At 54.2% G+C, this 13,056-nt stretch overlaps 1 protein-coding gene and 5 non-coding genes across 6 annotated transcripts; all 6 read right to left on the reverse strand.

The window, feature by feature from the left end:
• Positions 1-2,357: 2,357 nt before the first annotated feature.
• On the reverse strand, positions 2,358-2,490 carry LOC112065938 (small nucleolar RNA SNORA2/SNORA34 family). Its single transcript, XR_002892331.1, has one exon. It is a non-coding gene; the product is annotated as a small nucleolar RNA SNORA2/SNORA34 family (small nucleolar RNA).
• A 2,602-nt stretch (positions 2,491-5,092) lies between these two features.
• RPL3 (ribosomal protein L3) lies at positions 5,093-12,429 on the reverse strand. The gene is made up of 10 exons (XM_024127393.2): positions 12,356-12,429; positions 10,655-10,847; positions 9,680-9,848; positions 8,963-9,098; positions 7,743-7,929; positions 7,074-7,234; positions 6,448-6,549; positions 5,933-6,028; positions 5,412-5,531; positions 5,093-5,191 (listed from the first exon to the last, which is right to left on the reverse strand). Exons 1-10 carry the CDS (start codon positions 12,356-12,358, stop codon positions 5,147-5,149), a joined length of 1,212 nt encoding a protein of 403 aa, XP_023983161.1. The 5' UTR covers positions 12,359-12,429; the 3' UTR covers positions 5,093-5,146.
• LOC112065943 (small nucleolar RNA U83B) lies at positions 6,150-6,243 on the reverse strand. The gene has a single exon (XR_002892336.1). It is a non-coding gene; the product is annotated as a small nucleolar RNA U83B (small nucleolar RNA).
• LOC112065944 (small nucleolar RNA U83B) lies at positions 7,591-7,683 on the reverse strand. Its single transcript, XR_002892337.1, has one exon. It is a non-coding gene; the product is annotated as a small nucleolar RNA U83B (small nucleolar RNA).
• LOC112065950 (small nucleolar RNA U82P) lies at positions 9,099-9,153 on the reverse strand. Its single transcript, XR_002892342.1, has one exon. It is a non-coding gene; the product is annotated as a small nucleolar RNA U82P (small nucleolar RNA).
• LOC112065937 (small nucleolar RNA SNORD43) lies at positions 11,810-11,873 on the reverse strand. The gene has a single exon (XR_002892330.1). It is a non-coding gene; the product is annotated as a small nucleolar RNA SNORD43 (small nucleolar RNA).
• Positions 12,430-13,056: the final 627 nt, after the last annotated feature.

Here is a 13,056-nt window from a genome sequence, read left to right on the forward strand (position 1 = left end):
CATGGCCGCTGAGCCTGCGCGTCCGGAGCCTGTGCTCCACAACGGGAGAGGCCACAACAGTGAGAGGCCCGCATACCGGAAAACAAAAACAAAAACAAAAACAAACAACAAAAAAAGGGGTAATAATAGAAGCTGCCTCAAGGGGTGATCCTGAGTATTGCGTTTATATATATAAAGTACTTAGGACAGTACCCAATAAGTATCAGGTATTCACAATTACTACTACCTGTCAGCCTGGACACCGCCCTCCAGAAGCATTCGAAGTCAACATGAGTGCTCCTTATCGAGGGCCAGGGGCAGGTGAAGTCGGGCCCTGGGCAGCATTGTGAGTCCAGGGGGCCGATGGATACCAAAGACACAAGTCACTCAGACATTTAATAGTTCAGATATATGCATAGGCCCTGGAAGTTTCCTGGATGCCACCTCTCTCATTCCTGGGCTCATGGATGTTGCTTTCTTGCCTCCAAGAGTTCGGGTCAGGCCCCTCTCCTCTCCGGGGTCCAGACCGGGCTTCAGAGCCTCTGCTGAAAGGACAGGGAGAGCTATTTGGGCTCCTGGGAGCAGCCTGGAGTCCAGACCCTGGGAGGCACACGATGCTGGTGAGGTCAGCAGGCGCCGAGTGCCCTCCTGAGTGCCAGAACGTCGCATGAAGGGCAGGGGCACCACAGAAGCTTCAGACAAGTAGCTTCCTGCCAAGAGCTGATGGGAGGAGGGTGAGGCCGCTGGAAGCCAGGGTTGGGCGCCCCCCGGGGTGGGGGGACAGGGCTGGAGGCTTTGGGGGATGAGGACTGAGGGGCGAACACGCAGCCCCCACTGGCAAGGCTGTGAGGATTGGGGGAGCACTTTGGGGTGAGCCCTCGCGGTGGCAGCAGGCTGTCCACCCGCCAAGGCCATCCCCAGGTAAGCTCCACTGGCTCTGCCTTTTAAGGCAATGGTGGCTCCTGCCACCTCCCTGTTCCCACATGCTCAGAAATTCCCAGGTTGTTTTTTTTCCAGGAGGAATGTAATGAGGCTCCTTGTTCTGTCACCACAGGATCCCAGAGGCCTGTCTGGGGATTCTGGTGACAGGAAGCACACACCACCAGGCACTTGGAGATGCGCTCTCTGTGACACACACAAACAAGGTCTACAGGAGGCCCAGACCGCTGCCCAGCCCACCGCAGGCCCACGGAAATGCCTGGGGACCCCCTCGTGGGACACCCAGACGTACACAAGCACAGGCGACTCCCAGAGACCCTGGGAACAATATTTACTGAGCACCCACTATATGCCAGGTCCTGGCTATGCAGGCGGGGCACGGGGGCGGGGGGGCGGAGCCGGTCCCACCTTCGTGGAACTCACTCAGCTGCCTCCCTCGGCAGATCTGAGTTCAGATCTGAGCCCCAAAGCCTCGTTCCCACCTCAGGGCCTTTGTGCCTACTGTTCCCTCCGCGTGGGGTGTTCTCCCCTTAGAGCTCCACCAGGCTGGATCCTTTACACCCTCAGGTCTCAGAAAGGACTCCTCTGCCCCATCACTCGGCATCCCAATGTCCTGTCTTATTTCTTCACAGCATTCGTCACTTTTTTTTTTTTCCTAAGTGCATTTAGGGGAATTCCCTGGCGGTCCAGTGGTTAGGACTCCGTGCTTTCACCGCCGTGGACCAGGGTTCAATCCCTGGTCAGGGAACCCAAGATCCCGCAAGCCATGCAGTGTGGGCAAAAAAAAAAAAAATCTTTAAATTAAAAAAATTAAGTGCATTAATATGAAAGTAACTTTCTCAACGTCCATAATACAGATGCACTTTCACAATCCAATGTACAGCTCAAAAAGTTTTACAGCCCCAAACTTATATTTACTAAGTTTCCAATTTGAATGAAGTCTAAAATATACAAATCAGGGCCCTGACCATACAAAAGGATAATATTCAAAGAAAGCTCAGTTCAGAACCATTCTGTTTTTGGATCCACAGCAACTTTTGTAGTAATTAGATTTAACAGTAATATAATAAGCCATGCAGTGTGGGCAAAAAAAAAAAAAAATCTTTAAATTAAAAAAATTAAGTGCATTAATATGAAAGTAACTTTCTCAACGTCCATAATACAGATGCACTTTCACAATCCAATGTACAGCTCAAAAAGTTTTACAGCCCCAAACTTATATTTACTAAGTTTCCAATTTGAATGAAGTCTAAAATATACAAATCAGGGCCCTGACCATACAAAAGGATAATATTCAAAGAAAGCTCAGTTCAGAACCATTCTGTTTTTGGATCCACAGCAACTTTTGTAGTAATTAGATTTAACAGTAATATAATTCTAATGAAGAAAGTTAAGTCAGGGATCTCTAAATTCTGGCCCACATCTATCACCAATGACTCAGATGTTTCTTTCTAATGAATTAACCATTTCATGCATAAAGCTCTGAAATGGCCAACAGACCACAGAAACTTCTTTACGCTCCTGCTTAAAACCAAAAGCTTCAACAAACTGCTGGCCTTAATTCAGGGCGAAAAGCGTTATCACTTGTGTTACCCAAATATTATCTTAGCAGACCAATGCTTTTTTACTTTTTTAGGCCCCACGGCATGTGGGATCTTCAGGGATCGAACCCACACCCCCTGCAGTGGAAGACCAGTCTTAACCACTGGACCGCCAGGGAAGTCCCTCATCACTTCTGTAACTGTCTTGTTTGCCTGTCTCTCCTGTCCGCCCTCCCCAACTAGAATAAATGCCCCTTGAGAGATGGACCTTTGAGTTCAGCACTGCTTCCCCAGCACCTGGAGGAGTGCTCTGTCCACCGCGGGCGCTCAGGTTTCTTGAGAATGAAGCTGATCCCACACACGTGGTTGAGCTTTCCGCTGCCCCCAGGAAGCCCAATTACTCGTCCTGACCAGTTCCAGGCGTTCTGTGCACGCGCTGGGGCTGTCTTCCACACTGGGTCCCATAACCACCACCTGAGGTGGCCAGTCACCAACCAGGTGAGGCTGAGGCTCAGATCTGTGATCTTGGGTGTGCCTCAGAGCACTCACTGGCCAGGGGCAGGGCAGAAACGAGGATGGGAGGATGGGGACGTGGGGATGGGTCAAGAGATAAGGGCTCGGCCCTTGTCAAGCAAGCCTGCCCCTGAAAAGCCTCTTCGCGTACATGTCACGTGTGGGGACATGAGCGTGTGCTCTACCTGTGCTGTCGGGAGGCACGTGTGCACTCCCTCAGCCCGTTCTCTGGACCCACGTCCCAAGTCATCCTGGTCATACCTACAACTGGGCAGAGTCCCGAAAGGGAGTGAGGCCCAGCCAGGACGTCTCATACCAGCAAAGCCTTTTGTACCTGGGCTGGGCGGGCAGCTGGGCTCCAGGGCTGGCCTAAGGGTCTGGGGAGGCCCACAGGCTAAGAGGCCAAGGGCAACCGGGATGAGTGAGGGGGCGAGGTGGGGCCACTGCCCAGCTCAGCACCCTCCCCAGGATACGACTGGACTGAAGTTCCCGCAGTGAAAAGAACCCAGACCAAAGACCAGGAGCCCAGCTCCCACGCCTGGCTCTGCCACAGGTACCTGGCGGCCTTGGGGCAGGGTCCTGACCCCCTCTGGCTGTGGGCTTGACTCCCAGGATTACGGGGCATCTGAAGAGACCCTGGTTGGGGAAGGGATTCTGCGCCACCTGCAAAGCCCAGAGAGATCCCCCTGCAGGGTTGCCCCAGCTGGGTGCTACCCACTCTCGCCCCCTGGTGGCTCCAGCCCGAAATGCAGCTCTGGCCAGCCTAGGCCTGGATCCTGAGCCGAAGGGTGCTGCATGGGTAGCAAATTGGCCCACAGTTGGCTTTGAGGCCCACTGCTCCACACCGGAGCTCAGAAGAGACTCCAGAAAAGTGGGCAGACAGACGCCGGGGAGGGGTCCCACACCAAGGACTCTTGCTCAGCCCCTCCAGACCTCAGCCAGCCTCCGCCTCAGGGCCCACATGTAATTCCCGCAACCTCCTCTGTGCCTTGACTGGACATCTTAGGGCCTCACGCGAGTCATGGGGTATCATGCCCACTGGGAACCAGAGGTTCGACTCGGGCCACCTCCAGTCATCTCCAGACAGCACCATAAGTATGGGACCTCCCATCTATCCCCAGCTATCACTCCCCCTTTCGAAGAGGAAACTAAGGCTCAGACGACTGGGCAGGGCCGTCAGCGCTGCCGCAGCTGTGCTCTCTGCCCTCCGCTTAGCTGGGGCGGAGGCCAACACACCACACGGGCAGATGTGACATGGGGAGCAGCTGCGGCTGGAAGGGGGACAAGCTGGGGCAAGACTGGGGTTCAGTCACCCCACCAAAGGGTGGGCCAGCCATCGGGTGCCGGGGCGCCGGGCTCCAGCAGCCAAGCTCTTACCAACCTACATGATGTAGGTTCACAACATGGTCAGCACAGGGGACAGCGGCACGGGACGGGGGCTGAGCCAGGTCACCAACGCACACCTAGACCAGAGTGGAAATGGGTTCAGTGACCTCGCCAGCCAGGTGGGCCTGGCCAAGGCACTCAACCTCTGCTGCTCCACATTCTCACCTGTTTTAACGAAGTCCCTGTTAATCACCAGGGCTTTCCTCAAAGCAAACATTCCAGTGTCTTCCAGAGGCCCAGGTGCCGCTCAGGGCTTCTACGTGACACCCTCTCCCACGGCCAGAACTTTGCCACCGGCTACAGAAGAACCTCAACAAGCCCGAACTGGAAGCCCTCCTGCATGGATTAGTGACTACATGAGGTATCTAATTTAGCACACTCAGCACAGAGCCAGGGTCTGCCCTGCCATGCCCATGGGCAACAGCAACACCAGATCCTCACTGCCCCCTTCCAAGCTGTACAGACACAACTTCTACAGCAGAGACCCGGCTTCCTCGCCCTGTGACAAACATTCCACACAGAGCTCACTCCCCAGGCTGGCCCTAACAGTGCAGCGCAGACCAGGCTGGCCGGCTCTCGCCTCCCGCTTCACCTAGTCTGCTCCAAGCACGCGGCCCAGCAAGTGGTAGGGGAAAGAGGCAACCAAAGAGGTTGGGGGGTCAGCATGCCTCTGGGCGCACGAGGGCCGAGGGAAGCAGCCAGGACCGGGAAGGTGAAGTACAAGCAGATGGATGTCACTGGAAAATAACTTTATTGAGATTCTACCAGCTGCATAATCTGTTCTGACATTAGGCCCCTTCTTCCTTTGCAATTCGGTCCTTCTTAAGTGGTCCCTGTGGAGAGAAATGCAGCAGGCAAGGTTAGAGATAGAAGGCAGTTCATAACAACTGCCAACGGCAGTGCCATCAGATTCCAGGCTGGTCTCCACAGCCCGGGGCACACACAGGCACAAGGTGGCCCCCTCTGCATCAGCACCAGATGGGCAGGCTGACAGGTGGCAGCAGCTGAAACCCACCCCCACCCCAGCCGGAGAGCGGCGAGGTAGGTGCTCACCATGAACGCTTTCTTCTCCTCCACAGTCTGGAAGCGGCCATGGCCAAATTTGGAGGTGGTGTCAATAAACTTGAGGTCGATCTTCTCCAGGGCCCGCCGTTTGGTCTGCACCAGCAAGGACTGTGGACCAAGAGGGCAAGGGTACAGAGCCAAGCCTTTCTCCGTACCATCTTTGTTCACAGGTCCCTCATCTTAAGAGGGCAGAGGTCAACTCCATCCAACTCAGTCCTGGAATCAGAGGACACCCACCCACCCCAAACACCACCATCCAGCCACTACCAAGGGGCTTCCTCCTGCCACCAGGCGGATGAGAATACACTTAAGAACAGAAGCAGACAGCTGGGCCAGGCCAGACACAGGCAGTTGAGAATACACTTAGGAACAGAAGCAAACAGCTGGGCCGGGCCAGGCCAGACACGGAATTCCCTCCTCCCGGGACCTCGAAGTCAGGAGTAGCACTCCCTCCCGCTTTCCCTCCCAACTCCCCTAACAGAGCTCCGCCTCCCCTCCTCCAGCCTCACCTTGCGAAGGGTGAGCACTCGCTTCTTGGTTCCCACCACGCAGCCTTTGAGCATGACAAAGTCATTGGTCACTTCACCGTAGTGGACAAAGCCACCCTGGGAAGGAGCAAGGCCATCAGAGGTCAGCACGGATCAAGCACGGCGCCGGAGACAGGTCTGACCACGCACACGACACTCCCCGCCCCGCAGGTCCTGGTGGTCCCACCACCTGACCAGAGCTGTCCTCAGAAGGAAGGCAGCGAGGAATACTTCCGCAGTCTGACTCGGGCGCCGCACCCAGCGCTCATTCCAGGGCCTCATCACCGAACAGCTGGGCCTGCCACCCCACTCCTCACCAGCCGGTCTCCCCCAACCAATGACAGAGGGTGGACAGACAGCTGGATGCTGTGCAGGGGTCCGGTTAACTTGCTGTAAAAATGGCCCCAGCCCCATAGGGGAGGCCTGGAACCGGAAATCCGCCCCCCCAGACCAGATATCTGAGGCTCTGCGTGGACAGCAGCTCCCATGTTACTCACCAGAGGGTTGATGCTCTTGTCAGACAGATCGTAATCAGTAGAGGCATTGTTCTTGATCAGTTTGCCATCCTTGATGAGGTAGCCCTGGCCAATTTTGTAGATCTGAAGGAGGAAATGAGCATGAATACTTGAGAACAAGAAAACTGGAGGCCTCTGGAGCTGGCTGGAGGCAAGGACAGCCATTAGGGACAAATGATCCATCTTGGGGGTGGGCTAGCCTACAGAGGGCTCTGGGAAAGCAGCTATGACCTCGGCCCTAGTGAGGGGGTGCCCCAGGTTCGGAGCAAAGAAAAGGTGGCTGGGCCTGCACCGAAAACAATGCCATCCAGTGAGACAATTGATGAGGCCTCTCCAAACACCATGGAACAGGAGAGGATAGACAAAGCTCATATCCTCAGCCCCGCCAAGGGTCAGCTGCACCAGAACCACCTTCAAGGATGGCACTTTACTATCGTGACACCCAAGCGTCAGAACTGTGCCACCAGACATGAGCGACCAAGTCCACAGGATGCTCCACCACAAACGGACCGATGGTGACAGGGACTGGAACCCCCAACTCCCAATATTGGGACCACCCTGCCCCTCCTAGGGTTAAAGTCTCCACAGGACCCCCGTGGGCACCTCACCTTCTTATTGATCTCGGTGCGGTGATGGTAGCCTTTCTGCCCGGCCCGAGCCACAGAGAAGGCCACCCGTGCAGGATGCCACGCCCCAATACAGGCAACCTTGCGCAGCCCTCGGTGGGTCTTACGCGGCAGCTTCTTGGTGTGCCAACGGCTGGTGACCCCTGGAAGAGACACATGCTATTACTGGGGTGCCTGGCACCCATGCCATTGGCCCTTTCCTGCAATGAATGCCCAACTTGAGTTTGTGGTCCTTTGTCCACAGAACATGCAATGCAACACAGGATTACCGTGTCCTCTCCCTTCTTATATCTCCATCCGAGCATGAATACCAGCTGAGACATAACCCTTGAGTTACAATCAGCAAACAAGAACAGGCCTTGGAGAATCAGCCCTACTAGAATGTGATCGTGCTCATTTGAGAGCATTCAGGAAGCCTCCCAGTGCGTTTCGCAGCGTGCTCAAAGCGTATGTATGTCACCCCCGGTCGCACGTGCTACCCCAGCCACCTGACCACAGCACTGTCCTCAGAAGGAAGGCAGCGAGGAATACTTCCGCAGTCTGACTCGGGCGCTGTGCCAGCGCTCATTCCAGGGCCTCATCACCGAACAGCTGGGCCTGCCACCCCTCTCCCAGGTTAGCCACGGCAATGTGGGCCACTGCGAAGCTCACCTTTGTAGCCTTTGCCCTTGGTCACCCCAATGACATCAATCATCTCATCCTGCCCAAACACTTGGTTCACAGGGACCTGCTGCTCCAGCCTCTCTCGGGCCCAGTCCAGTTTCTCGGCCACAGTGCCTCCGTTCACCTGGATCTCCATGAGGTGGGCCTTCTTCTGGCGTAGAGGAAGCAGGCGCATCTAGAAGGGAACAGATGCTTCAAGGTGAGAGGAACTCAGGCTGGGCACACAGCCAACAGTTTTGCTTTCCAGTGTTATGACTCCCCACTGGGTACCATTCCCCTTTCAATTCTGGTGCCTGAATCGGGTCAGAATGCGCTGATCCTTGACAGACACACCAGGCCCACATTAAGACAGGCTGATTTAGCCAGATCCTGGGACCAAGCAGCCCAATGTTCCTGATCACTGTCCTTTTGGCCACTTCCTTTGCGGTACCTGCCCTGGTTTACCCTGGCCATCTACCTTGCTCTATTAACTATCAGTAAGTCACTTATTTTGGGAGCAGGATAACACTGCGAGAGCACAAGCTGTGATTAAGGAATGAATCTAAACAAAGATTTCAAAGCTGCCCAGTGTTATCCTACTGACCCGTCTTCAGTAATGGACACATACCACAAGCCTGTGGTAATCTGGTCACCACTAACCACACAGGACTACCGATCACTTAGGAATCGTGGATATACACCCAGGATAATCGCCCAGACTGACAGCAAAGGCGGCACCCATTCCTACCCAGACAATTAGCTCACATGTCAGGTTTGAAGTGCAAATAGCCAGCACCTCAACACTATTTTCAGTTAGGCGCTAGACGTTAGTTATGACTCACCGGTTCCTTCAACCAGTTCTCCTAAAATGGGATATGGTTTTGCCTAATTAACAACCATCGGGGACACAGTGCCCCCTGCTGGCAACAAAAAAACCAACCCTATGTGAGGAGGCCTGGATGCCTTCTCAAGCAGACAACTGTCCTTAATATGGCCCCAGGAACCCAGGCCTCAAGGCAGGGCACTGGCTGGACTACGGTGCTTTTAACAACCCCTTCCTCCACCAGGAAATAAGTTTAAGAACCTCGGTCTTACCATCCCTAAAATCCTGAGGCTTGCCACAAAACCAGCGTGAGCTGAGGATCGACTCAGAAGGTAACTGAGCCCCCAAAGCCACAGGCGGCCATGTAGGTCATCACCTCCACAGACAATAGGCAGTGGGCACTCACCTGGGTGTGGGCAATGACACGGATGACCTGGCAGTACTTCTTCATGCTACTGAAGTCCCTCTCCAGCTGCTTCTTGCCGTCTACATCCTGCCACTTCTTGCAGTATTTGGTGAAGGCCTTCTTCTTAGATTTATGCCTTCAGAAGCAGAGCAAAGTTGGGGAGGGGGCCAGGTGCCAGCCTTCATCACCCCTCCAAGGGGTGAGCGGAAGGCACACGGGCACCGTGTGGGGACGGGGCTCATTGCCGGCTTCTAAGGAACCTTTTCCACCGGCAAGCGGAGCCCGGATGGAGCTCATCGGGCAGAGCCGAGCGGAGCTGAGCAGAGATCCACAAGATTAATGAGGCAAGTCACATCCGTTCAGATACACAAGTTCCCGATACACAAGTTCCCGCTCCCGGTTATCCGTTAACCAAACCACACACCGGGGGTGGTGGGGTCTGGGGGCATTACTGCTATCCCTCGTAGACTCAACACTTGCCAGCAACTCAGGAAATACTGAACTGACTCAAGGTAGCACCCAATAAGGTGAACACTGAAGGAAATGTCTCTCAAGATGCTGCTCCCAGCGCAGCAAAGAATTGTTCTGCTCTGTTCTGCAACTAAACCCGACACCAGAGCAGCTCCTCCCAGCCCAGCTATGGAGCTGAGGCCCTGCGCGACACCCTGCCCCTCCTGGCCAGCCTAACCCAGGGCGAGGGCGCATCGGCTCCCTTACCAGTTCTTATAGAAGCGCCTTTTGCATTCATCACTGATATGCTCAGCAAAGATGGTCTTAAAGGTCCGGAGGCCTCGAGGTGTTTCCACGTAGCCCACAATGCCCACAATGACCATGGGCGGCGTCTCCACGATGGTCACAGCCTCCACAACTTCCTTCTTGTTCACCTCTGCAGACGAAGCAGGCAGTTAGACCTGAGCGGCCTGCCTCAAGTACCCGGCAGGAGGGCTGTCTTTTGGAAAAATGTCGCGTTCCCTTCCAGGCCAGCAAAGCAAGTTGCTTCAGATGACAGGAAGGTGTGTGGGGAAGTCTGCATCGCAGCCCAAACCCCCTCACTGCTGAATGCTCAGTCTGTGTGCATTGACCTTTTCAGCACGAAACTATCTGGACCCTACACAGTCAAGTAACAGCCCGGTTTCGGTGCTGGTTTATCATAACCTTCTCCAGAGACAAGCTCCTTATTACCTAGAAAATACAAGAGTACTAAGTACAGTGAGGTAGTAATTCCTCAGCATAGACAATTTTAACTGTCTATTTACTGTGTTTCAATTACAAGCACCGTGTGTTCTACTTAGTGCCTTTTCTACTTCAAACTTCACAACCCAGGAACATGGGTAGTAGTCAGGTGTTCAGGTGAGGCTCACAGTTCAGTGCTGCCACTACAATGGGAGTGGAGTTTCTATTGGACGCTCAGTGGTTGCCAGCTCGCATGTCAGCATACTTCTGTGCTGCAGCTCTCGACAATTTCCTCATCACGCTCCCAGAGCCCGTTACATCCCTCTGCCAAAATCAAGCAGTGCCAGCCACCTGAACGCGGGAAGCATTAATCGATCCTAAAATATATTTCCATTGCGATATCTAGAGGTTCTGTTGATCTCTCCCAAGCCTGCTCTCCTCTGAGAGCTTGGCCCCGTCTAGTCAGTTCCCACCAACTCCTACCCTCCCATCAGCTGGGAAGATGCAGCATGTACTTACTGGACCCTGGCCTATCGACCTCCCTCACAATGTGAGTCATGCCAGCCTTGTAGCCGAGGAAGGCTGTGAGGTGCACGGGCTTGGAAGAGTCATCCTTGGGGAAGCTCTTCACCTTCCCGCGGTGCCGGCTGCTGCGCTTCCGAGGCAGAAAGCCCAGGGACCCATGCCTGGGAGCGGAGAACTTCCTGTGAGACTAGGAGAAAATGATCGATCAACGTTAGCACCTTCTGAGTAGCTCACGCCTCTTCATCCCCAGAGGCCTAGGTTCTAAGATTCCCAGCAATGATGGATCCACACCAGCAACCCGGGCAACAGGCTTACACGTGCTGGATTTACTTTTTTCGGGATCACACATCTAAAAGGCATTATTCAGCCAAATGAGTTGAACATTTATCTCAAACCCTCACCGTATAATTTAAAGAACATGAACCATCCACCTTTTCCTCTAAAGAGGACAAAGGCACACCAGGTAATGGCATTAAAAATCGCTTAACAAGCAGCCTTATGTGCGAGTCAGTTAAGATTCTGACCATGCACGTATATACAATGGAATGTTACTCAGCCATAAAAAGGAACGAAATTGAGTTATTTGTAATGAGGTGGATGGGCCTAGAGTCTGTCACACAGAATGAAGTCAGAAAAAGAAAAATACCGTATGCCAACGCACATATATGAAAATCTAAAAAGACAGTACTGATCAACCTAGTGGCAGGGCAGGAATAAAGACGCAGACATAGAGAACGGACTTGACACGGGGGTGGGGAGAAGCTGGGACGAAGTGAGAGTAGCACTGACGTACACACACTACCAAATGTAAAATGGATGGCTGGAGGGAAACTGCTGCATAGCACAGGGAGATCAGCTCGATGCTTTGTGACCACCTAGGATGGGATAGGGAGGGCGGGAGGGAGCCGCAAGAGGGAGGGAATATGGGGATATATGTATACATATAGCTGATTCACGTTGTTGTGCAGCAGAAACTAACACAACATTGTAAAGCAATTGTACTCCAATAAAGATTTTTTTAAAATACATTCTGTCCACAATACGAACTTCTGCTCAAACGGCTGGGTGGCAGTTAATGGTAGTAAAGGTTCCTCAGGCTCCCAACGGGAGCTAAACTGGCAAGTGGAGGCCACTAGAACTCGACAGAACCAAATCAGAACATGACAATCAGCACACAGTCTCTGCCCGCCCGTCAATAAGTTCATCATCTCTGGTTTCTGAGAACTCTAGAGGCCCAAGGAGTTGTACCAACCGTCCCAGACGTTTCAGAATAAGGATACAACAACCCATACCCAAAGCCTCCCCTGCCGCCTGCGGCCTGGGTTTCTGCACCTCCCACTTTCACAACAGTGCCAAACGCTCCCACCCAAGGTCCTCCTGGCGAAAGTGCTCATGACTCGGATCTCGAATGCTGAGGCTGAGATCTAGGAATAATCCATGCCTTGAAGATTGTCGGGCCCGGGCCCCCCAACCCAGCTCCGTGGCAAGGCCTCTCGCCAGCCGACCGGCAGGCCCAAAGCCAACCTCAAGCCTCGGACATTTTCAGAAAATAGACCTGACTGCGGATTCTGCTGAGTGCCGCATGCTCCTAGAGCAGAACCCCGGCGCCGGGTGAGGCGAGATGGCGGGGATGTGCCGCGGATTCACTCATGCCGCCGCGGCAGACAAGTAAAAGTCCGCCATAATGACACTTACCATCCTGCCGTCGGATGCTGCCGGTAGAGATCGTTCGACTCTCGGCGCGCGATATATAAATCCCAGTCTGGATCCGCCCCTTCCGGCGTGCGAGCGCGCGCCCGCGGCAGACGTCGGGTCGGGTACAGGGTGCCGTTTCCACGCACGCTCGTCCTCGCCTTGCTTACGTTCCGACTGGGACGTCAGTTCCGTAGGCGGGACTTAGAGGCTCTACGGCGAGCGGTTGAGTTCAAACTTAGTGAAACGCCTCCGACTCGCCGGCAGAGAGTTGTTGTGAGGCGTTGGGCAAGCAGCCAAATTTGATGAAACGGCTGTTACGATGAAGGAAAATGGCTACGTCGGTTCTTTTCATATGGAATGCAGGTTTCAAATGAAACTTCTGGAATTGAGTAACCCTGTTGGGGCTTCAGTTCCAAGGCGCTTTCCCACGTGGTATCCCGCTTCCGTCCCACACAGCGTTGTTGCCATTTTGCAGGCACATAGAAGTGGTACGAGTCGCACCGCTTCCACCAGCTCGAAGTTGGAGAGGAAAGACAGGAGCCCTGGTTTCCTGGTTCCCAACCCAGAGCCGCTTCCCGGTACCAGCTTGCCTTTAATGCTTCCTGATTTCGGCCCCCCCCTCCCTCAAGCCCCATCTCGGCTACTCCTCCGAGAATCTGGCTGTGGGGGCCCGTGCTTGGTTCTGAAGGTCTTAGGCGACG

The sequence above is a fragment of the Physeter macrocephalus genome, unplaced genomic scaffold (genome assembly GCF_002837175.3).
Source record: "Physeter macrocephalus isolate SW-GA unplaced genomic scaffold, ASM283717v5 random_30, whole genome shotgun sequence".
NCBI lineage: Eukaryota > Metazoa > Chordata > Mammalia > Artiodactyla > Physeteridae > Physeter > Physeter macrocephalus.